Source organism: Polypterus senegalus, chromosome 4 (genome assembly GCF_016835505.1).
Source record: "Polypterus senegalus isolate Bchr_013 chromosome 4, ASM1683550v1, whole genome shotgun sequence".
Lineage (NCBI taxonomy): Eukaryota > Metazoa > Chordata > Cladistia > Polypteriformes > Polypteridae > Polypterus > Polypterus senegalus.
The window spans coordinates 97,962,939-97,989,429 of record NC_053157.1 but is presented as its reverse complement, the minus strand read 5'-3'; the positions used below and the strand labels follow the sequence as shown (position 1 = coordinate 97,989,429).

Below are 26,491 nucleotides of genomic sequence, written 5' to 3'. Positions count from 1 at the left end.
AACCAACCAAAACCAAACAGTGACCATAGTGAAGTGCTTCAAAATGTTTCAATAAAAAATATAATCCATCAAAACAAGGTGATAAAAGTGAAGGTTAAAAATCCAATACATATTCCCATTAAAACGAGGTTGAAATCAATATGCTGGAAGCAGTTCCTTTTTTAACACCCGGTGCCTCCTTCGTTTAACTTGTGGGTCCCCTGCTTATTCCAGTGGGCTTTGAAATAGGGGAGTTGCCCTACCTGCAGCTGCAACTGACCTTTACCTGGTACGGAGGTTCTGTCCCCTGGGTACATACTGCTCCTGCCGAACCGAGACCCGGGTTCCCCAGCGACAAGGGCGCTCAGGCTGGTCTTACTGTCCCAAGCCTCTCTGACTCCTGCAGCCTTCCGCTGCTAGCCAACTACCTTCTGGGACAATCCACCTCCTGAGATCGCTCAGCTATAGCGACCACTTCCTACTGCCCCCACCAAATGTCAGCCAAACACTCCTCCTGAGGGGCTCTCCTCCCAGTTGCCTGCATTCCAGTGAGCCTACTCTCTTTTACTCACTCACTCACACACCAGCTTTTATGATTTCCTGCCTTCCTCTTCTTTTTACTAACCTCCGTTCTCCACTCTTTTTTATTTCTCCCAATCTGCACTTGCGCTTCTCCAGGTGTGGCAATTAGCAGCTCCCGGCATCAATTATGGACATGGGCGATCCCACACCTGTGCACTTAAGTGCAGAAACGGCAACGCCTGCATCACTCCTGGGAACCTCTCCCGCCACACTACCACGCCCCCTCCTTAAAGACGCGAGTGTGCCGATTATTTATTTTAAACTGGCCATCTGTTTAGAGCTGCAGACCCGCTATATCATATGCACAACCTAATTTCATTTTTTACTTTCTCGTGTACGTAGTATAAAGAAAGTATAGGAATCATGAAACAATTTGACCTTGAGATTTTGATGAATCTGAAAATGTTTTTGAAATTATGTCTGTCTGTGTGTAAACACAATAACTAGAAAATGCTTTGACAATGGCCAGTGAGGTTTTGTACACCTACTTTATATCAAAAATCAGGAATCTTGTCAACTTTTGGGCCAGTTCTGACAACTGGAAATGGTACTTTAACTGAATACTTTTGCAAATTGTCAAGTAAACTATGGTTATAATTACAAATAGATGATTTAAGTTTTATATAGATATTTATAATGATGAAAAGCAAACAGAAGAAATTTAATAAAAATTACTCAACCGGAAGTAATATTTTATTTAAACAACTATCCGGAAATATCATGGAAATACAGTGTGAGTCAAAATTATGTTAACATTAATGGTACTGTGAACACAATGAGCTGCAATTTGATTACTCATTGATAGTTTGTAGCTATTTGATTTCTTTTGTTTGTGATAGTCATTCCATCTGCATCTTTGGTTGTTTGAGGCATGGTAACACAGTGCTTTAGAAGTGCTGCCTCACAGCTCCCATCACATACAGTGTTTGGCTACAATAATTGATCAAGCATAGTTGTCAAACTTTTCCCTAGCTCTTAGGGACATTGCACGATTATAATCCATTCAAAGTTAGTTCAGTTCCTATTTCACTTTTGATTTCAATGTATTTCACAGAGTTCAGCGAAGTTCGTGAACATCTCAGTGATTTCACCAAACTCCAGGCAAAGTGAATTCAGTAGAATTCACTTATCATTAGTAGGGAATTTTATAGGTATTGTTTAATTTGCTGTGCTTTGGCAAAAGTTTTGCCATGTTAAATTCTGACTAGATTCAGTTTAAATAATTGTAATTTTTTTTTTTTTTTTTTTACATTTTTTTGTACTTTTATCTAAAAATTTCTGCTTGTTATCACAGTGAAGAAATGCTAACTTTTTAGAAACTCCTTTTTTGGGAAATATAAATTTTCATATAAAATTATCCAGAATTGATGCTAAAAGTACTAATATAGTCTTTTCTTTGCGAACACCATGAATTTGATTTGTGCAGTGGCTATATGTTAATGAGAAGCTCTTACATGTAGTAGACTACATAGTTGTCTAAATGTCCGCCCTTTGTTATGGAATTTAGAATTATATTTCAGTATGAGGCGATAACAGCTTTTTCCTTACCACTTAAGTATTTTTAGATAAAATAGGTATGCAAATAAGCATTTTTTAAATATACAATCAAAACTATGTTCGCTCTCTCATAAACTGTCTTTTTTGAAACAGTTGTCTTTAATCTGTAAAATGCTCTTATCCATGTTTTAAACAAGTAAGATCCACTTGTGCCCTGCATGCCATCCAAGATTGGTTCCTTTCTTGATTTGCATTCAGTGTCACAGGAATGCATTCCTGTTCTGTGCAACATGAAAGTGATTAATGCAGGATCAGGAAACAGATGGACGAATGAAACATTAAAGCATTAACAGCAGTACAAATTATCAAAAAGTTAAATCGGTACAAATAAATTAAATATCATGCAGTATGTAGTTTGCAGCATCAGTGCAACTGCATACATTTTATTGTAAACTGCTTCAGTCCATATTTGCTCACCAACAATATTATATGTCATTTATTCAAGTGTCAAACATTTGTATGCTTTCCCAAGCCAATTTTGATGAAATAGTCTATGCAATTTTTGGGATGGTTTCTCAAAAGCTTTTGAGAAGCACTTATACCAGTGAGAAGAACTTGTGAGATGCTCACTAGCTTTGAATTTGCATGAAAAGTAGCCTAAACTATCATCACCTCAGGATGTGATGAGTAGTTTTCAAGTAGTTAAATATAATATATCTCATCACGTTGGCAGAAGGAATACATTTGTTTTGCTATTCGTTGCTTGCTTAATCTGCAGTGGGCTGGCGCCCTGCCTGGGGTTTGTTTCCTGCCTTGCGCCCTGTGTTAGCTGGGATTGGCTCCAGCAGACCCCTGTGACCTTGTAGTTAGGATATAGCGCAGGGGAAGTCAATTATGATTTAAGGAGGTCTGGATAGAGAAAATTTCCTCATGTACAGGTCCACAGCATCGTCCTGTTTAAGTTGCATTATAATTTTTGCATTACAATTCATTTATATATTTTGAAGTAGCATTGCCATTGTATCAACATCTGCACTGTGTGAAGTCAATGACTCAAATCAAACAAAGAAAGTTCAATGCCATTTCAACAATATCTATGTTCAGTGCAACTCGGAGGGCCACATGCAATAAAATAGGAAAAAATAAATAACAGTAAAAGCAAGCTATCAATAATAATAATAATAATAACAATAACAAAAAGTTTTAACATTTCAACAAAAAAAGACTTGGTCACATATAAAAATAAAATATATAAGAGTTTTTAATATGTCCACAACTGAACAGACATAACCATTTTCACAGTGAATCTGAACATCTTTAAATAACTGAACCGATCTTTCTTTTTTGCCTACTTTCTCTTGTTCAGTGAGAGAAATGAGCTCTTGCTTGGTCTGCCAGGATTTTAAATCTGGGCTGGAATGGTGTCCGGGCCATCCTCTTGCATTTATGAAGAGGGTCATCACTGAATGTTTTTTTGTGACGTCCCAAAGTCCACGCATCTCTGAGGTAAAACTCGTTAGCGAGTTGTTGGCCAGTAAATGAATGTGTTAAAATCCTCGTTGACCGATCATTCATTGGCTTTAAGATCGTTTGTTTTCTGTAGCCTAACTGGCGAATTTAGTGGGTAACCTTTCTCAAATGTAATTTTGTGCTTAGTTTCGTAGTGGTGTTTCACCTTCCCACTTTTAACCACTGCCACCGTCTCAGAGCAGATGAGACACAGTGGTTTCAGGCTTCCTATGGGAAGTATGAACATAAACGCTTCAGTCCATTTTAAAAGCCTAGTTTTCAGTGTCAATCTTTCGCCATGGCACATTGACTATTTCGTCACTTTTCTCTCTCTTATCACTCCTGTACAGGTGCTGGTCATAAAATTAGAATATCATGACAAAGTTGATTTATTTCAGTAATTCCATTCAAAAAGTTAAACTTGTATATTAGATTCATTCATTACACACAGACTGATGTATTTCAAATGTTTATTTCTTTTAATTTTGATGATTATAACTGACAACTAATGAAAGTCCCAAATTCAGTATCTTGGAAATTTAGAATATTGTGAAAAGGTTCAATATTGAAGACATCTGGTGCCACACTCTAATCAGCTAATTAACTCAAAACACCTGCAAAAGCCTTTAAATGGTCTCTCAGTCTAGTTCTGTAGGCTACACAATCATGGGGAAGACTGCTGATTTGACAGTTGTCCAGAAGACGACCATTGACACCTTGCACAAGGAGGGCAAGACACAAAAGGTCATTGCTAAAGAGGCTGGCTGTTCACAGAGCTCTGTGTCCAAGCACATTAATAGAGAGGCAAAGGGAAGGACAAGATGTGGTAGAAAAAAGTGTACAAGCAATAGGGATAACCGCACACTGGAGAGGATTGTGAAACAAAACCCATTCAAAACTGTGGGGGAGATTCACAAAGAGTGGACTGCAGCTGGAGTCAGTGCTTCAAGAACCACCACGCAAAGACGTATGCAAGACATGGGTTTCAGTTGTCGCATTCCTTGTGTCAAGCCACTCTTGAACAAGAGACAGCGTCAGTAGCGTCTCGCCTGGGCTAAAGACAAAAAGGACTGGACTGCTGCTGAGTGATCCAAAGTTATGTTCTCTGATGAAAGTAAATTTTCCTTTGGAAATCAAGGTCCCAGAGTCTGGAGGAAGAGAGGAGAGGCACAGAATCCACGTTGCTTGAGGTCCAGTGTAAAGTTTCCACAGTCAGTGATGGTTTGGGGTGCCATGTCATCTGCTGGTGTTGGTCCATTGTGTTTTCTGAGGTCCAAAGTCAACGCAGCCGTCTACCAGGAAGTTTTAAAGCACTTCATGCTTCCTGCTGCTGACGAACTTTATGGAGATGCAGATTTCATTTTCCAACAGGACCTGGCACCTGCACACAGTGCCAAAGCTACTAGTACTTGGTTTAAGGACCATGGTATCCCTGTTCTTGATTGGCCAGCAAACTCGCCTGACCTTAACCCCATAGAAAATCTATGGGGTATTGTGAAGAGGAAGATGCAATACGCCAGACCCAACAATTCAGAAGAGCTGAAGGCCACTATCAGAGCAACATGGGCTTTTATAACACCTGAGCAGTGCCACAGACTGACTGACTCCATGCCACGCTGCATTGCTGCAGTAATCCAGGCCAAAGGAGCCCCAACTAAATATTGAGTGCTGTACATGTTCATACTTTTCATGTTCATACCTTTCAGTTGGCTATTTCTAAAAATCCTTTATTTGCATTGGTCTTAATTGATATTCTAATTTTCTGAGATACGGAATTTGGGACTTTCATTAGTTGTCAGTTATAATCATCAACATTTAAAAAAATAAACATTTGAAATACATCAGTCTGTGTGTAATGAATGAATCTAATATACAAGTTTCACTTTTTGAATGGAATTACTGAAATAAATCAACTTTGTCATGATATTCTAATTTTATGACCAGCACCTGTATATTTTTCTCTCCATGTCAATGCCGCTGCCACATGAGTGCCAGCTGTTTTCACTCAGAATACAGGTTTTACGCTCCCCTATTCAGTGAAGGTCAGCCCTACTCTTCCTATGATTGGCTGACATTCTTGTCTTCACTTTGACCAATATCAGTCCTCATGCTTAAACCGAACCAATTCGAACCCACGAAGGCAACAAGTATTGGCCAATCAGAGACACGTAGGAGGTCCCTTTCATTGAGTAGCGGTGTAGAAACACTGTCAGAAAAGAGTCGCCGGTAAAAATGTAATCTCCACCAATACTAAATAAAACTCAATGATATGTCTGTTCTGGGTCTGGGTCCAGACCCAGACTGCAGTCTTCCTATTGGTGACCTGTGATATAGCAGGTTGGATAATGGATGGATGCTTGCTTAATGCATCGAAATATTCATATTTTCTGGCTGGTGCAAAATGATGCTGTTCAACAAAAACTACAAAATGCAAATACATTTTTATTGTATGGCTATAATGATAAAATTAGACAAAATGCATCCAAGTTCTGCTGTTTCTCTGAAGAGTGCATGCATGACTACACTCCAAATGCTGTACGATGTCCCTTGTTGACTTTGATTTCTTCTCATGTTCCATAGCCACCATATCAAAAGGATAAATATCTGTGTCCATCTGGGTACTATGTCTCTGTCATTCCAACAGATAGCACATTACATACATTTGTAGTAGTAAAATGCATTGTATTTGTCATTCCAACAGATGGTGCATTACAAAATCTTATACTAATGCATTTTATTACTAGAATTGTTTGTGATGCAGATGGATGGGAAGATTAAAATACAATGCATTTTATTACTATACAGTATGTATTATAAAATACTGTACATTCCAATAGATGATGCAATGATAAAGGTTAATGCTGAGAACTGTGTTGATTACTTAGATTTCAGCTCGTATTAGATGGGTAGCTTAGCTATTTTTATTTTTTTTTGCACAATAATTGTCTGCAGTAAGCTTGTCCTTTTACTGTATTAATAGACTGGCACCTTATCCAGGAACATTACCTGCTTTGTGTCCTCTGTTTTTCGTCTTTTGTTTTTGCATACCTTATTAGTTTTGTTGTTGTATAGAAATAACAATGGATCCTTATTACCAGTATTGAAATTCTTGAACTCCGAGCCCCCTCGAATTACACAGTAAAATAACGCTTAACATTAATAAAAAATTAAAAATAATAAAATTAAGAATAAAATAATAAAGTGCATAGTAAAATATTAAGTTGCTTGGGACAAAACCCAGTCTTTGCAGCTTCGAGGAGAAAGCAAGCTTTATTCTGTTGCTTCTCACTCAGCCACAGGATAATGGTCATATTCACCAGTCTATGCATTCTTAAAAAAACAAATGCAGGAATAGGCTAAACACAGAAGAATTGTGCCTAAAATTATTAAACCTGGACCCCAATATTGACAATAATTAACCTATTTCTTATAAAGTTACTTAGTACCATAAAGCAGGCTCATCCTTCACAATAACTTGCAAACATTTATGAGTTATTTTTCTTATTTTTGACCTCATTCATAAATTGTGAGCTATTTTTCTACTTTTTATCAATAAAACTGCTTACATTTTATAAATTAAAAGTGATGAAATTTAAATCGTGTTGAACCACACTACTGTTCTTACATTAAAAATAATCAGTTAAAAAAGCATTTGGTGTAAAAAAAAAATAAAATAAAATAAAATTAAGATACCCTAGACAACAAAAAAAGATCCCTTGTTAAAATTCCCAAATTCCGTACTTAGGAGAAGCGTGGGAGTTAAAGAAATATCACATGACTGTAGTTATGCCTTGTAAGAGTTCAATATTTAACAATTTAAGATAAAATATGTTGCTGCTTCAAAACATTTCAGTTTCTGGAGGTGCTACACCAAGAAAAAAGTTGGAGAACACCTGGCCTTGAAATATCACATAAAATGTTATCATATACAGTATATGTCAGTAGTCTGCTAAAGTTAAGCATTTGCTTTGATTAATAGGTCTATTATTATGAAAATTCATACTGTGTGACAACTGTTGTTGTAACAAAGTTGTAAAGTCATGCTTCGCCTTTCAATCCTGGGTTTATATTAGTGAAAGGCATTTACCAGATGAAACAGTACAGTATTTGGAGTTTGGGGTAGTTATAGGGTTCTTTTTATTAAGCTTGGAAACCCCTGAATTAGAGGATGAATATACAAGGGTTTCAGATACAGATATCGTCAAGGGTCTTTATTGTCATTACAACATCCATATGCAGAAATAAAATTTGGTACTCCGGTCCCGGTAATTAAACAGTACACATGATAACTCCATAAAAAAAAACTTCAGAATATCCTATAAGTAGCCCCTTAACCCCCAAAGCTTCATGATAAAGGTATCAGTGACAAACACAATAAAATAGACTGAAACATAAGTAAAGTAAGATAACTATCTAAAAGAAATATTATTGCAGCATGTCCTGTAATTAGCAGCAGGTTAAAAAAGGTAGCAGCAAATAGTTTAGTACATGAGACTGCTGAAACAAAAATGTAAAGTATAGCATAAGTCACACAGAGTGTGCAGTCAGATTTAGTGATGATATATTAATTAATCTAATAGCATCCAAGAAGAAGCTCTTTAATCTGTTAGTGCTAGCCTCTGAGTTGCGCAAACTCCTGCCTGGTGGGAGGGGGGAAAAACGGTTCATGTGCAGGATAAGTGGTATCTTCCATACTGGAGGAGGCTTTACTTTTGCACCTGCTAATGTAAATATCCTTGATACTGGGTTGGCTGCTGTCAATGATCTGCTGTGCAGACTTAACCACTCATTCCAGTGGTGTCCTGTCTGTGTGTTGTACCATACCATAATACAAGAGATGAGGATGCACACAGTTCTAAAAGGAGATCAGAACAGAGGGGTACAGGCCAGGCTGTTTCAGCTTCCTCAAGAAGTAGAGGCGTTGGTGGGCTTTGTTTACCAGACAGGCCATATTGTAGTTTGTAATATGTACCCCCAGGTATTTGAAGAAGGTGACAATTTTAACCTCTTCTCCACTGATGTAAAGGAAGAGTGGAGGGAGAGTGCCAATCTACCAAACTCCACAATCATTTCCTAAGTTTTGTTGACATTGATGCTAAGGTTGTTATCCTTCCACCAGGCCTTAACTTTAATCCTCAATGCTGACTCATCATTATGAGTGACAAGTCCTACCACCACTGTGTCATCTGTAAATTTCACAATGTAATTGTTCACTATGTGATTGCAGTCATAGATCAGCAGAGTATACATTAGTGGGCTCAAAATGCACCCCTGGATGGTGCCGGTGTTGAGAATGATGGCAGAAGATGTAATGCTATGGATTCTGACTGACTGGGGCCTGTTTGTTAGAAAATCAAAAATCCAGTTGCAAAGTACTGAGTTTAATCCAAGTAGGGACAGTTTGTTCACAAGTGTTTGGGGGATGGTGGTGTTAAAGGCAGAGTTAAAATCCAAGAAGGCTAATATGGCAAAGGAGTCTTTTCTCTGCAGTTGGGCGAGAGCCAGATGAATCACATAATAGATGGCGTCCGCTGTGGAGTGGGTCTTCCTTTAAGCGTATTTATGGGGGGCCGCTTTTATATCGATGGTCCACTATTTCCAGCCTCTCTTAGCTTAGTATAGTGTTCACTGTGAAGAGTATAAAAAATAGAGACTGACTGAATATTCTTAATGTAAACAATATTTCAAAATGAAGAAGACATTTTGCAGAGTAATCTTTAATGTATCAAACAACAGTCTTTAAAACGTTATAAAATTGTCTTTTCTTTCTAGAATACATCAAAATCACTGAAAATATTAGGATATTGTTCTTATATATTATTCAAGATCATAATAGTTTAGAGAGAGAAACATTTTTCTTGTTGCATATTTTTTAACATAAGTTTTTGTCACTTTAATTCAAATTAAAAGTATTTATTTAAATTGAATTCATTCTTTAAAGTCTGAAGTTTTTTTTTTTTTTTGGTTCTTCTCTATAAAGCCGTGTGGGAGATTCACCAATTCCTGGAGCAGGAGCCTATGCAGACAGCACAGCTGGAGGAGCAGCAGCCACTGGAGATGGTGATATAATGATGCGATTCCTTCCAAGGTACTCTGGTTAGTAAAATATGTAACAACTTCTAAATAGGACTTTTGTTGTTTTTCTACTGTAACATGACATCTGTATGTGTTGTTTCTGAGTGACTTCTAGTGCAAGTTTAATTATGGCATTTTCTCCTAATAGGCTAGTACAGTGCTTTTTTGCAGTAATTTTTTTTTATCTTTACAATATTTTTTTTTGCTATTTTTACCTACACCCATAGCAAATCAGCCATACTTGTGATTGGTGGAGTGTGTGTTAAGCTGAATTAAGCAGTAGCAGTCAGACAATAAATAGATATTTAAGCAATGTTGCACTTGATACTACTTTAAATCTAATATATAAAGCAGTGTCGATGTATGTTTGTTTATCCGCCATACAAATCTGCATCGGGCATCCGATCGCTACCAAACTGGGCATGGGGCTCCTTTGTGACCAGGAGGAGGTCATGGGGTATGTTTGTTTGGGAGAAATGATTGGGGTGAAACGCAGGGCACCTTTTCACCGACAGTTCCACACATGTCCCCGTACTGCCAACTGGAGAAGGGCTGCTGATGCAAGACCAAATGACTCATCTCAAGAAGGGGAAACCAACAGAAGAAGGGCTGCTGATTCAAGACCGGATGAATCATCTCAAGAAAGGGAAGGGAGGCAGTAGTTGATGTATGTTTGTTTGTCCGCCATACAAATCTGCACCAGGTGTCCGATCGCCACCAAACTGGGCATGGGGCTCCTTTGTGACCAGGAGGAGATCATGGGGTATATTTGGTTGGGAAAAATGTCTTATGCAAGAGCCGATGAAAGGGAATCCAGGCTGTCTGCCAACAGGCGAAGGGCTGCTGATGCAACATGTGAACAAATGCAGCACGATTTTAAAAATATGGCTTTCGCATATAAACAACAGGTTGCATATCATGAACATGCTGTCGCTGTTATTGGCGGAATGGATCATATCTGTGTTCATTGTAGAGCTCTAAAATGGAAAGGAGAGTCACCAGGATTGTGTTGCTCAAATGGGAAGGTAAAACTGCCATCTGTACTTCGTCCACCTGAACCTCTACACTCTTTGTCAGGATCAACATCAATTTCAAAGCATTTCTTGAACAACATCAGGAAGTACAATTCCTATTTTCAAATGACTTCTTTTGGTGCAACTAAACAAATACGAGAGGATCACATTCAAAGTGCAAGGTCAAGTTTACCATACAATAGGATCAGTACTTCCATTAACTGATGGGACAATTGAGTTCCTTCAGATCTAGTGCATGGGAGATATTTCCACAACGGTGCATCATAGACACAGCAGAATACCAAACATGAGACTGAACATTGTGATGGATTTAGAACGATTCCTTCATGAGAACAATGCTTATATCACACTTTTTAAGACTGCACTTTAACATATGTCAAAAGATGTTTATAAAGTTGTCATAAAAGCTGACAAAATGCCACAGGGAGAGAATCACCGACGATTCAATGCTCCAACACTTGATGAGGTTGCCATTGTAATGGTAAACAATGACTTTGGGAAGCGGGACATTGTCATTGAGAAAAGGAACAGAAGTCTTCAGCGTTTGGCAGACACACACAGGTCATATGATGCCCTTCAGTATCCACTAATCTTTTGGCAAGGCAATGATGGGTATTGGTTTGGAATTCCATAAAAAGATCCATCTACGGGCAACTCTGTTGCTGGCAAGTGCAATGGACTTTTATGCTTACCGAATAATGAGTAGAGTTTCTGAAGAGAATCACATCTTGAAATCCCAGCAACTTTTCCATCAATACATATTATTGAAGCAATTATCATAACAGGTTGCACAAGATGTGAAAATGTTTTCATACCAAGAATACCGTTGATTCCGTTTGATTTACCCTTTGATTTCAAACAGCTACAATTTCCTGTTTATTTGGGTTTTGGTATGTCAATTAATAAGGCTCAAGGGCAATCACTGCAAGTTGCAGGCATCAATTTGGAAAATCCATGCTTTTCACACAGACAACTCTACGTAGTAGGTTCTAGAGTGGGCAATCCTGAGAATTTGTTCATTTTCGCACCACAAGGGGAAAAAAAATATATAGTGTATCCAAAGGCTCTGGAATAACCACTTGTATTACCTATTACAATAAAATGTGAATCAGAAAAATGTTTTTTCTATTTCTATGTTGTGTTTCTTTCATTTGGGAAATTCATTATACATTCCTGGGCAACGCCGGGTACTCCTGCTAGTAAATAAATAAATATTACAAAGAAAGGAGTTAAAGGCCAGGGGATAAACAATCCTAGTTACATCAAGTGCAAGTTGGTAAACATTCACTCTCGTAAGAAAGCAAGAGTAAACAGCACTTGGGTGGAGGTTTAGAGATGGGATTTAAGCAGGTTTTTGTCAGGATAGTGTCGTTGGGCTACAAGTAAAAGAAAAAGTCAGAAAAACAGTCAAGGAAAGCTTTGAGAAATAAGGAAAACTCAGTACACATAAAGACACATTTAACATGCAGCTTAAATTGAGCGAAGAGCAGCAAGGATTTGAGGATATCAGCAAATACAGTTACTAAGAGATGTTCAGTGGGTACAAAATAATTACTGCCTCTCTCTCTATAAACATACTGTATATTTAATTTAAAAAGGCAAAGCAATTCACAGTCAAAATTTTTCAAATTAGGCTAATTGAATGCAAGAATGTGATGCCTGTTTGATTTTGGGTATTTTCAAAGCTTGATTTGATGAGGTCTTCTTCCAAGGGGTGGTCTACTTATTTGGTAGATTTCAGCTTAACCAACATCTGAATCTCAGGGTCACATGAGGACAAGGAGGGAGCAAGTCTGTGTTATAGTAAAGAATTAGGTTGTTTTGTGCATGTGTCCTTTAAATAGATAGTGCTTATTTCAAAAGTTGTGTGAGAGAAGGTAGAGATAGGTAGGCCATGGTCAGACGTAAGAGCAAGAGAATAAATGCAGAGATACCAGTTCCAGAGTTAAATGTGTCCAACTGTTTTCAGGATCTTGCAGAACTGGTTCATTCTTTTAGTAAGCAGGAATGAGAAGCCCTAATAGGTCACTTCAAACTAGTCCATACAGGGAGGGAAATAGTGATAGTCCTTGGACCTCCCTGGACAGATCAATATGCCCAGTGTGAGAGCTGATTCAGTTTCCCTTGTCATTTTGCAAAAAACTCACTTAAGTCAGGGTAATATCCCGCTTCCAAATTTAAACTGTTAAAGAATAAGTTTAGTAACTCATTTTTTCACAATCATGGTATACATGTATATTAGTCTCCAACTAGAAACTTGTCTAGATCCAAGCTTGGAGAAATACCCTGGTTATCCATCTCACTTTCCCAAGCTAAATGTTTTGATATATAGAGGCAGCAGTGACTTTTGGGCCCTTAAAGTTCATCCTGCAGTTTCAGATCTCTGTTTGTAGCACCCGTTAAGACTTTAACAGGCTTGGTGACCTGTCCTGGGTCATTGTGTCACAGACCTCTAATTAGCATACCTTACCCTGCATAGCTCTTCAATGAAACTCTGAGGTGACTCTACACTGATCTTCTGAGACCAGAAAAATAATCTTTTTTGTTAAAGCACAGAAATAAAATATAACAGATTAAATAGAAATCATTAAAAATATTTTTTCACCCAGTCAGCAAGGTTGCAACAGCTTCAGACCTTCCTCTCTTTCTTCAGGATAATCCCTATTTTAACACTAGAATTACCAGAGCCTACGAAAAAACTCGTAGATCCGTCCCACCTTCAGAGTCTTTTGTCCTGTAAATGTGTGCATAAGCAGCCAACATCAAGCAGCCTGCTATCACATCCCCCCACCCCGCACAATTTTCTCAGCTCAAGTCTGTTTACCTGCATGTCAGTTGCCTAGAGTTGTATAAAGTGAGAAGTCAAGCAAAATGACACCTTTTATAAATACTATATCATTATTTGGAACACTTGCATGTTATGTGTGTTCTATGTCTACAATGATCTCTGTAAACACATTGTTGAAGCAGAAATGTTTTTCATGTTTTAGTAATAATTGACAAAATTTAGACATGAAGTATATAATGTGTGAAGCCTGAAGTACAAAAATCAAAGAAACACTTTCACAAAAGGTACAAATATAACTGAACAAGTGCGCTTCTATTCAAGAATATAACTGCAGAAAAAGAACCCGCATTAGGGTGCGACATTGACATGCATTTGCTATAGTCGCTTCGGTAGAGCAACAGTATCAACTGTTGACTGGTAATCAAAACTTCACAGGTGCAGAGACCAGTCCCACGAGGGGTACTGTCCTCCTATAAGATCACTGTGGTGCACAATATACATCAATTTGAGGAAATACAGTCAGAAGTTGTATGGCCCTGCCAACATTCATTACAATTCTGAGCCCCTTCATGGATCTTATAAGGGCAATGTTTCCAGCCGTGTTCCTGTCCTTGGCAATCATAGCACCAGATTCCTTTCACCGGCCATCTTGCCTTGTATGTGCAGAAACAAGAGGGAAACATTGGTCAGTCCCTGTGTTCTGTAGATCCTGCTCTTGTTGTTAAACATTCTGGACCGTAGCATCAGGAACATATGACCCTAAGGACTCTTGTACTTAATTATTAGTAGAGCCGGACTTTCTAGCATGGTTCTCATTTTTACTCTGTGGTACAAAAACAGACAGGCCCAGGCACCTTCCTCTGTGTACCCATTTTGACATTAAATATAACACTTGGTTTTGTAGGAGGCTAAATGACTTGGACTCTGGCACTGATAAACTGGTCCTTTTTTGTTCTGCCTTCCATCTTTCTTACCTGTTTCAGGTTCTGCCATCTGAGAAATTGTTTCTCCAATGCATGGCCCAATGGATGTGCAACCATCTCATTCTTATTGACTGCCAGAACAGCAGCTACTTGGTTCCATTTATGCACATCTGGGACCCCTTTGCTTTGCAGTCCAGTTTCTTTGTTCATTCTTACCTCGACAGTCTGAGTAGCCATCTCTATGACTTAAGTCTAAGGTATGGAAATCCTTTCTAATATACTCAGCATCATTGCTGGAATAAGTACTATGTGATTCCCTTCACGTTTGTCAGGGAACTCATTACACTGTGTTCCTCTCTGCTGTACTATACAAATATTACTTACTTGTACAACAGAACCTGATGTTGATAACAGACCAATCCCTTTTCATCACAGGTAGTTTCCCAATTTTTTAATAGGACTTGTACCATTTCGAATTTCGAAATGTCGAACTTTTTCATGATTATTATACTTTCTCTATACTTCACATATGAGAAAGTAAAAATGATTTCTCCTGTGTGAAGTGGCAGGTGAATGGCTGTCAACAAAAAGCAGTCATCTGAGAAATAAACTGAAACGTTACTCACTCGTGATTTTTCTGTCCATATGGTAAATGTTTTGTTGACCAGCACATTCTGATTTCAGCCGTTTGAATTACATTTTGATATACAACGAGCGCAAAGAAAGGCGGCATGTAAATCACTTTCTATTTCACATGCTTTATGTACCTGCACTCAACTCGCTCTTTCTCCACAAATGCTGTGTGAACACCTGCCCTCATTCACCAGCTGCCCTTCACTGGATGAATATGTGCGGGCAGCATGTGGTGGATGACTTTCTGTTTTAGGGTTAAAGACTAATGGCATTCATTCAAAAACAAAAACTAAAAATATTTTAGTAAATTTTTTTATTTTATTTCAGTTAGTCTTTCCAGCTACTTTAATAGTTTTGTTTAGTTTTAGTTTTTCATTTCGGTTTTGTTAATTATTTTATTTCAGTTTATGAAAATTTTTTTTAATAATTGTTTCAGTTTTGATTTTAGTTTTCATTAACTATAATAACCTTGGCGGTAAGAACTGCTGACTCCTAATCAAGAGGTCAGTGGTTCAATACTGGCTACCTCACAAATTTACCGTTTTGAGTAGTGAGCTGCTCTTATTGTTAATATTATACAATAAAAATATACATTTGATTTACATCTGTTACAGCTGGTGTAAATTTATAGCACTTGTAAAAGTGTTTTTTTTTTTTCAGTTTTATTCTCTCGGTCGCATCCATGCTCCCACAACCTAAACAAACCCCCGATCTAACACTGTGTTCAGATAAAAACGTAGTATAACAAACTTGTTTTGTTATGTGGACATGGGTGTGAGTGGTGTGCGTGACTGGGCATGATTGGGAATGTGAATTTTTTTTTTTATTTTATTTAGTTTTGTTCTTGAGTGTTCCTTCTCACGCTGAATTAGTATGCACCTTCTGGTCCATAATGTCAAAGCCACACTGACAAAAAAAGAGAGACATAGGTATATATGACATTTGGAATAATTAATTTTAAGACCTCTTTAATACGTTTTGAAAAACATTGTTGCATTAATGCAACATTATTCATACAGTCATATGAAAAAGTTTGGGAACCTCTCTTAATTCTTTGCATTTTTGTTTATCATTGGCTGAGCTTTCAAAGTAGCAACTTCCTTTTAATATGACATGCCTTATGGAAAGGGCAGAAAAGGCTTTTTTCTCATTACCCTGCCGTACAGATGATCTTTGTGCAAATTGTGCTGAATTGCAGAAGATGTACAGCTACATCATCTGTAGCAAGATGTTCTTGCAGGTCTTTGGAGGTGATCTGTGAGTTGTCTGTAACCATTCTCACAATCCTGCGCATATGCCTCTCCTCTATTTACCTTGGCCTGCCAAACCTGGGTTTAACAGCAACTCTGCCTGTAGCCTTCCATTTCCTGATTACATTCCTTACAATTGAAACCGACAGTTTAAACCTCTGAGATAGCTTTTTGTAGCCTTCCCCTAAACCATGATACTGAACGATCTTTGTTTTCAGATCTTTTGAGAGTTGCTTTGAGGATCCCATGCTGTCACTCTTCAGAGGAGTGTCAAAAGGAAGAACAACTTGCAATTGACCGCCTTAAATACTTTTTCTCATGATTGGACACAACCTGTCTATGAAGTTCAAGGCTTAATAAGCTAATCCAACCAACTTCTGGTGCTAGGGCATAGGCCAATGGAAGCACTTTCGGCTTGAGTGGCATTTGTTAAATGCAAATAAACCGCATTGGCCTTCTTAAAAGGCAACTGAAATAGAGTCTGTACATCATATTCATCACTTTTGAGGTTTAATGTTGTGTCACATCAATGCACAGTATAATAACAGCTTGTGATATAAATAATTATATGCGTAAGTCACTTTTTAGCTGGATTGGTTACAATTCCCTACTTGATTGAGGATGCTATCATTTCCCAGTTTCTCCAAAATGTTGCAAATGAATGGTTCAGAATTGCCATAGATATACGCAGGTTTTTCCAAAAGGTTTTCTTTTATAAATGCTGAATTTTGCATGGAAGGTTGTATATACATATTTTGGGCCTTTGTTCATGCATTTGCAAGCTTTGTAATTCTGACTTCATGTGTTTAACAACTATGAACACTTGTACAGATCAGACAGCTTAACTAATGCTTTGATTAGGATGGAATCGTTCTAACCCTTGTAATGTCTAACAGTATGTAAAATGATTAACTTAGAGTTTCCCCATTTCACTTTTATTCTTATCAGTTTAGATTAATTGTAATCCTCACTATTGTTGTTTGCACATCCTAAAGAAAACATGTTTTTTTGGTAGTGTGAAGGACAAGTTTAAATTGGCTCCTTTAAAAATCAGCAATTTGACATAAAAAATGTAATAAGTTGTAATCACTTTGTATGTTATGCAAAATATGACAATACAGTATAAAACTGAAAAGTATCCTGGTTACAAATGCTCAATTTAATGGCCCCTCACTGTGAAACTTTTAATTCTTAATCAGCTTTTTGTTAACCTGCCACCTATTTTATAGCTTCTTTCATTGTAGCCATGCCTCCAAAGAAGTTAACACAGCAGTACTTCATATGCTACCACCCTTATGTACTTTGAATTCATTTAAAGTTTTATAGCTACGATTTTGTATTTAGTATGTTTTGTATTATTAGTGAATTCAGGATTTTGTGTTTGTTTTTGTGTTTTATTTAATATGTTAAATAAAGTTTCTCCATATTTGGCTATATCATAACACGGCAGTATGTGGTTTTTACACATTTTGAATGGCTGCACCTTTAAAATGCAAGGAAAAATAGACAAACATTGTACCACTGGTGCAAATGTCACATTAAGTTAGGAGTAAGACGTTTAACCAGGAACCAATCCATCGATACCTTAACAAGGAGGAATACAGTACTATAGTCATATGATCAATTGACCATTCCCTATTTGCTAAGGCTTTTGGTGGTACCAAGGTCTTATCTGATTGGCTCTACATTTTTCCTATGTTTGTTTTATCAATAGTGCAGTCAGACATAATTCCTCCATTCCTTTTTTAATCTGCATTCCAGAATGGACAAAAAGATTGAAGATTATTTGACTTGCTAAGCTGAGCTATGATGCTTTATCAGACTGTATCATCAGCTAGCACCAATATCCAGCTAGCATTCTGAAATGTATTTCATAACAGTAGTGTTAATCATGACAGTTTGACATCGCTTTTCAGATTCATAAGTGCATGATGGCACTTCAGAAAGGCATGATCTATCCAATAATTCAAATGAACTCCTTTCCTGTTAGCAGAAGATGTACCATCCCTTAAAATTATGTGTTCATCTCTCTGTTTATGTCTCCTTTTTTTTGCTAGTGCACCAATTTTAGATCAGCTCTAGTACTAAATTTACTGCTAACCTTTGGCTCTGTACTAGTGATGCAGACTTAACCTGGAAAAATAAAAAGATGGGTCTGTAGCATGGAAGGGACCTATTAGCTTCATAATTAGAAACTAACAGACCTTTGTAACATATAGTAGCATAGCTCTCTTGCACACCCACAGCAGTGCAATACAGTATTTCAGACAGCTAATTGTGACATTGTGAATTGTGACAGAAAGAGAATGAACTTCTGGTTCTCAGTGTTGGACCCTGATAAGCTGATTTGTATGTTAGTGCTCCAAATAATCTTGGTGAAAATTAAGATACTGCTCTCGGCTGAAGCTTCAGATCACAACTCTTGATTACAACATTATTGCTGTTGTTGTTATTGTGTATTCAAAGTTCAAATGGAGAAATGTCATAAACTGATATTTATGGAGAATACTCTGACATAACTAATAAATGGAAAGTTCTGATTTGGCTCTTTTTGTTAGTATTTGAAATATATAGTATATTTCTAATTTAAGCAAAACTGTCTTTAAGGGCACTTAAAACATAAAGAAGAAATCAAATGAAGAGAAAGATCCCAAAGAATTTGAAGAAAATATTTAAAGGTTTTGTCAAAAAGATTTAAAGATATTGTCAAGCCCATGGTGTGGCCTGCCGAAGATTGAAGCTGAGGAGAAAAACAGCAAAAGCCCAATCAGCTGTGATCTTCTTTTGAAGCATCCAGTCTTGCCCTCACTAATTGTGGAAGTGAGGCTGGCAGCGAAAATGCATCACTTCCAAGCAGAAAGCCCAAAACCTGAGAGTCATCTCCACCAGCAACCATTACAAATATTCCCTGGACTTTTAAGAGCCTTGACACCATCTGGTTACATAATGCCATCAGAGCACAGCAGGAAAGATGGCATGGATGAGGATATTAAACTGAAGTCAGTGACCAGTAAAACAGAATAAAAAGCAGAATAAAAAATGGATATGAAGGACATGGGGGTAATTTTAATGTTAAGTTGAAAGGAAACTTAGCAAAAATCGTGGAAAGCATAGAAAAAGGGAGTATAATTAACAATAAAATAAAAAGTTACTTGAGGCTTACGTGAAAGAATTAAAGCACATGCTCACAAATTGCATTGAGGATGTAGAAAAAATTATGTCTACCTCCAATTAAAGAAGAACTGCCCTAGAATCTAAATGCAATGTGCTTTGTAATAAACTCATAATGTCTGAAGATAAATATAGAAGGAAAAACATCTGGATCAGAAGAACACCTGGACAACTACGAAGTTCCAACCCAGTTAAATTTGTAGCCGGTGTTCTTTTCCAAAATATTGGGAGAGGTATTTAAAGCTTGACACCTAGATATTAACTGCTTATCAGAAGCACAGACTGAACCCCTTAAAATCCTAGACATTTATTAGTCTAATGAGGCTCCCTATAAGAAAATTTAATCTCTGGATAACAGGAGAAACTGGATAACTTTATTTTAAATTAACACGTCATTATTATGAATACAGATAGAGTGGTAATAAGAGTCAAGCAAGAAGTTCACAATGCAATAATAAAAATCACTAATGCAACTGGAAGTAAAATCAGGAAGCGTAAAGAGATAACCAACAGATATAAGGAGTACTATTAAGTCCTTATATTCTTTGGAAAAGAAAATGAGATACAAGCTAAGAGGTCTTTCAGTTAAACACAAATAACACATCTCAATATTCTGAGTGCAAAAGGACTCTTTTAAAAATACAAGCTGCTATACATTCACTCCAGGTCCAGATAACTACTTAGCTTAGTTTTATGAAAAAAAAAAATCAACTAAATTGACTCCATTATTATTAGCAACATTTATAGAAACTTAAGAAAAGTTCGACCCCAAATATTACACCAAGTAATAATAACTTTTTCCAAAGAAAAGTGAAGACTTACTACAATGTGCATCATATAGTACATTTTCACTTCTAAATAATAACTGTCACAGATGCTCTTTGTGTTAGCCATTAGTTATTCATCCCAGGAAGAAACCAGGAATGGGGTTTAACAGAGAAGGACTCAAACAGAAAATATGACTATATGCTTTATATATCAATCCAACAATAATCTCTAACAATAGTCTTAGAAATGATAAAATTTCATAAGATTTCTAGGCTCAAATTATTTTGGATAAAAGTATGCTTTTCCCATTGAATTCTCTAGCAAATCATACTATAGGTAGATTTGACAGCTATTCGTTCATAATATCAAAACAATTTAAATGTCTATGGAATAACCATCAGAAGTAAATATAAAGGTCTTTTCCAATATAGTTTTGGGCGTAATATGGATCAAATCATACAAGATGTTAACAAATGGTTCATCCTCCATCTCACCTTAGCAGGGAGAATTAATACTAATTTAAAATGATCATCCTCCCAAGCCTGCTATATCTTTTCCAGAGTATCTCTATATAAATAAACAAATCATTCATTAAGAGATTAGCCACAATTATAACTTAATCTAGAATCGGATATGACCCCACATTCTAAAGGCTACTTTATAAAGACCTAATTCAGAAAGTGGCATGGCACTACATAATTTTCAATTTTCACTATTGGGTAGCAAATATATGCACAATAAATTCTTGGAAATTGGCAAAAATTTATGAATTCACACTGGTTTGGCTTGCAAATGAATCTTCCTTGTATGCCTTGCTTTGTTCTCCATTCAGTACTGTATATTGTCAGTTTACCAGCAATTCATTTGTCCACTAATTACTTACCGTAGAATATGAAACCAGTGCAGGATATATTTCAAAGTAGAGAAGCTCATCTCTTTTGCTCTCATACAATATATGATAATAACTTTTTTCACCTACCTAGACCTACTTTAGTGTTATGCAAGGAATTAAGACACTTAGATCTTTATGTAGATGTATTGGCATCTTTTGAACCATTACACTTCAAATTTAACTTTTCAGCTACACACCTTTTTCCTATATGCAAATTAGAAACTTTGTTAAAAGAAACCTACCGAACTTTCCATAACGTATGTTAATTCCAGAGGCCATACTTGATGAAGACACAGAAAGCCTTTTAATGATTTATAAAATATTTCAGAGTTTACCCTCCAGAGATTCTAGGAAATGGTGAGACTCAGGCTGGGAACTCATTAAATGGAATACACTCTAGTTCTGTAGTGCTAAGCTTTCCATAATTCAGCCAAATGTCTTTCATCGATCACATTTATCTCATTTAAGATTTTTGAAAATGTACCCAGGACAAGATCTAATTTGCAAGTGTTGCCGTTTAGCTCCAGCATCACTATATGTTGTGGTCATATGAATTTAATGGAAATGCATTCAATTAACATAATTTTGGACAGAAATCTTTACATACTTTTCAAATAGCCTTGATGGTATAATCATTCTTAATCTATTAATGGCACTATTTCATGTACTCTCAGATGACCTTAAAATACCTATTTGTAATAGCCTATAGCACACTTCTAGCTGTAAGAATCCTAACTTACCTTCAATAAGTAATAAGTGAGTAAGCAATGTTCTAAATTATCTCAAATTTGAAAATAATGAAATTTTTCCTTAGCGGATAGCTCCAAAACTTTTTTAAAACATGCCAGTAATTCATTAATATTATTTTTGAATAGGCATCCTTCACCTGTGATTGACTGTCTTGTGTTATTATGTTGTTTTTATCATATTTAAAAAATTAGATGGATTTTTTTTTATTCATTTCAAGGATTGAGTACAATGGCAATGCCAATGTTCCAGTTTTCAAAAATAAAAAAATAATAATTTCAATCCACAGAGAGAAAGGTAAGAGAAACCTTTTTCGATACTTTCATTAATTGTCTTTGCCATAAACAAATCCTATAATTAACTGATAAAGTCTCAGTCATTATTCATGACATGGTTACAGTCCATAACATCTTTTATTTAACACTAGAATTACCAGAGCTTACAAAAAACTCGTAAATCCACCTTAAATCGCTTTTTAAAATCGTTCACAGCTCTCCACTAGCGTCTTTTGTCATCTAAATGTGCTGATAAAAATCAGGCTGCAAGCAGCCGGCTATTCCATCCCCCACCGACTTAGAACGTGCACAAACTTCTCCCAGCTCATGCCTTGATTGATTTTCTGGGATTGAAGTGGAGTTTTAGAGTGGAAATAATAGATTGTTGTTTGGAACACACGCATTTCATGTCTGTTCCATTTCTACAGTAATCTGTGTAAACACATTGTTAAAACAGAAATGTTTTTTATATTCTAATAGTAGATGACAAATTGTAGGCTTAAACTATATAATGCATGAAGCCTGAAGTATCAAACAAATATTTTCACAAAAGGTACACTTGATTTCAGTCTGTAACAGCCGATGTAATTTATGATACTTGTAAAGGTTAGCTTTGTTTTTTTTTTTGTTTTTTTTTTATTTAGTCAGTTTTATTATCTCAACCACGTTCTCAGCCCAAACACACCCCACCCCCCGCTTTTTTTCCACATAGACGCACTGTAAAAGAGGTAAACTCGGCTCCCTTCTACATCGGAGCAAGAATGCACATACCATTGCTTGCATACTAAAGTGTCAGCAGGCAATTTTCGTGGCATTACATACATTTTTGAGCATGCCCTCTGCACACTACTTGTGACTTTAGGCTTTAGGAAGTAAGTAAATAAATAAAGGTAAATTGTGTCATAAAATGATTTCTTCAAAACGTCGAATGCTATTTATTTGGCACGGACATGCTCAAAAAATACATGTGTAATGCCACAAAAAGTGCATTAGTCACAAAAGTCTCCATTTACTAAGTTTTGTGAAATACAATAGGTCATGCTGAAGAGTTCAGTGACTTCAAGCATGGAACTGTGATAGAGTGCCACCTTTGCAATAAGACAGTTCCTGAAATTTCATCTCTGCTTGATATTTCGTGGTCAACTGTAAGCGCTATTATTGGAAAGTGGAAACGTTTAGAAACAACAGCAACTTAGCCATGAAGAGGAAGACCACATAAAGTCACAGAGCGGGGTCAACAACTGCTAAGGTTAATGATGCATAAAAGTCCCCAAAATTCTTTTGATTTCAAAGCTGAAGAGTTCCAAACTTCCACTGGCATTAACAGTGAGGCTTGAGCTTTATTGAATGGGCTTCCGTGGCTGAGCAGCTGAATCCAAGCCTTCTATCACCAAGTCCAATGCCAAGCGTTGGATGAAGTGGTGTAAAGCACACTGCCACTGGATTGTGGAGCAGTGGAAGCATGTAATGAATCATCCATCTCTGTTTGGCAGTCAGATGGGCAAGTCTGGGTTTGGCGCATGCCGGGAGAACATTACCTGCCTGACTGCATTGTGCCAACTATGAAGTTAGATGGAGGAGGGATAATTGTGTGGCTAGTTTTCGGGGTTTGGGCTAGGCCCCTTACTTCCAGCAAAGGGCAATCTTAATGCTTCAGCATATCAATACATTTTGAACAACACTATGCTTCCAACCTTGTGGAAACAGCTTGGGGAAGGCCCTTTTCTATTCCAGCATGACTGTTCCCCAGTGCACAAAGCAAGGTCCATAAAGACATAGTTGGATGAGTTCCGTGTGGAAGAACTTGACTGGCCTGCACAGATCCCTGACCTCAAACCATTGAACACCTCTGAAACAGAGATTGCGAGCCAGGCCTTCTCGTCCAACATCAGTGCTTGACCTCATAGGTCTATATATTTTAATGCAATTTCATTAAAGTCCCTGCTGGTGTAAGGGACAGGCGTTCTAATACTCTTGTCCTAATATAGTGTATGTGGCATGTCTGTGATGATTCAAGTAAAGAGTTAACTCTTTTTCAATCAACCCATGATAAACAAAATACATGGTGTCAGAAGTTGGGCTTGGAAAAGGCGATTCGGGTTGAGTCAATTAATTTAGGGGGAAAAAAAAATGGAATGTCTGTAGGCAAACCCCACCCAAACACAGTAATGTAGCTGAAAACTGTAGGAGATTCAAACAGCACTTTGAACTGTGTCTGCAATTGTTACAGATCATAAAGCAGAACAAACAAAAGCGTCTTTATTTTTACATGTCTTCGGGGTTGAAGCGTTTAAAGTTTTAACAATTTTGTATTTGTAGATTGGGACGAATTAAAGCTGAAACCAAAAGTTTGAGAAATACTGCATACTTAAAAGAAATATGACCTATGAAAAACATTGTTTTTTTTTTTTAACATACACACAGAAAGCAGGAGAAAAAATTGATCAATATGTGACAGAGCTGAGAAACTACAGCAAAACTTGTGAATTTTATGAGCTTACAGACTCTTTGATCAAAGATTGAATTGTATGTGAAATACCTGGTAATGCACTAAGAGAGAGATTGCTTCGAGAACAAGACCTAGATATAGAGAAAGCTTTAGTGTCATGCAGGACTGCTGAAATGGTAAAGCCACAAGGCAGAGAATTGATAAGTGAAAACTTCATGGTAGATGTTCTGAAAAAGTATTATAAGCAAAAAGCACCAGAAGAGAAAAACTTGATACAACGAGAATGTTTCAGAAACAAGACAGTTTATTTGTTTACCAAATAATAATATAGTGAGGAAAAAATACTTTTAAGATCATTACAATGCAACATTTAGTCCATTCAGTAACTGCATTTCTGAAACACAAATAGGCTTACTTTGTCCTGACTTATTTAAAATAAACATAATTTGAGATTTTTGAGAACCCCCCCCCCAACCCCCAGCTGTGCTGGGCCCCAAACCCTGTTAAGGCAGGCAGGGGTTGCTTGATGGTCACAGAGGCAACCGCAGCCTCGCAGCATAGCGCCCCTGTCACCCAATGGTCGATGCAGGGAACAGTCTAACCTGCCACTGACCTGGCCCCATTACTGCTTGTTTGCTGTGCTTATGTGTATTAAAGTGGTTGCTCTCTTTTGAATAAAGACAATGACTGTTCCTATTTTCATTGGAATAAAGTTGTTTTTCTTAAAGTCTTTGGACTCAGCACTGCCCTTCACCAAACTGGGGGCCTAAGCAGAATTTTCTTGGGCCCCCACTTCTCCCTGAATCTAATACATTTGAATTTCTTATAACAGTTTAAATTTGAACAATAAATATATAAATAAAAAATAAACAAAGTTGCACACATCACAATCTTAACTATAACTTTTAATGTCATATACAAATACTTTTTTCTTCAGTCTCTTTGTTGCATATCACATCAGCACATGTCTACATTTCTGAAGGTAAGTTCTTCTATGAAGTCATCACATGACAGCTTTAGTGCAAGGTCTTAGTGTATGCTGATCATTTCCATGCTGTTATATGTTATTGTGCCATGAAATGACAACAGGTATGTCTTTATGAGCTTAAATTTTGAGAAAATGGTAACTGAAAGGGTTTTGCAATCTGGAGGGCAGCGTGTGTAGTGTGCAATGGTGTAGTGTGTTGTTACTCTTTGTTGCTTGATCTAGCCAACAGTATCACTTATGACTGTGATATGTGAAACAAAAACAATTTTAACTACTACCACCAATAACAATAGTAAAGAAAATAATATAAAATACAACTAATATTACTATTACTACTAGTAATAAAAGTCCTTCCTTGTCCTTCCAATGCCAGCAGACAGCAATAAGGCATTAACTAAATTAGTAATGTTAGCACCTTTACAATTAACCATACATTATCAAAACAATTAATCAATATTTGTATGTGAAGCCTCACAATCCCCAGGGAAAGTGCTATTTTCATAGGAAATGACAAGGTTTTATTAGAACATTAGAACACTCTAGACGAGAACAGACCATTCAGCCCAACAAAGCTCGCCAGTCCTATCTACTTATTCCTTCCAAAAAAACATTGAGTCGAGTTTTGAAAGCCTCTAACGTCTTACTGTCTACCACAGTACTTGGTAGCTTATTCCAAGTATCTATCATTCATTATGTAAAGAAAAACTTCCAAATGTTTATGCAAAATTTACCCTTAACAAGTTTCCAATTGTGTCCCCGTGTTCTTGAACTCATTTTAAAATAAGTCTCGATCCACTGTACTAATTCCCTTCATAATTTTAAACACTTCAATCATGTCACCTCTTAATCTTCTTTTGTTTAAACTGTATAGGCTCAGCTCTTTTAATCTTTCCTCATAATTCAACCCCTGTAGCCCTGGAATCAGCCTAGT

General features: G+C 36.9%; 1 protein-coding gene across 3 annotated transcripts in view; it reads left to right on the top strand.

The window, feature by feature from the left end:
- aga (aspartylglucosaminidase) overlaps nucleotides 1-26,491 on the top strand; it is a 167,865-nt gene that overhangs the window by 92,889 nt on the left and 48,485 nt on the right. For 2 of the 3 annotated variants that reach the window (XM_039751064.1, XM_039751065.1), the window contains exon 7: nucleotides 9,548-9,655. In XM_039751064.1, the coding sequence (XP_039606998.1) occupies nucleotides 9,548-9,655 (108 nt within the window). Of the gene's footprint in view, nucleotides 1-9,547; nucleotides 9,664-26,491 lie in introns of all 3 variants that reach the window. The other variant, XM_039751066.1, reaches the window with a different exon arrangement.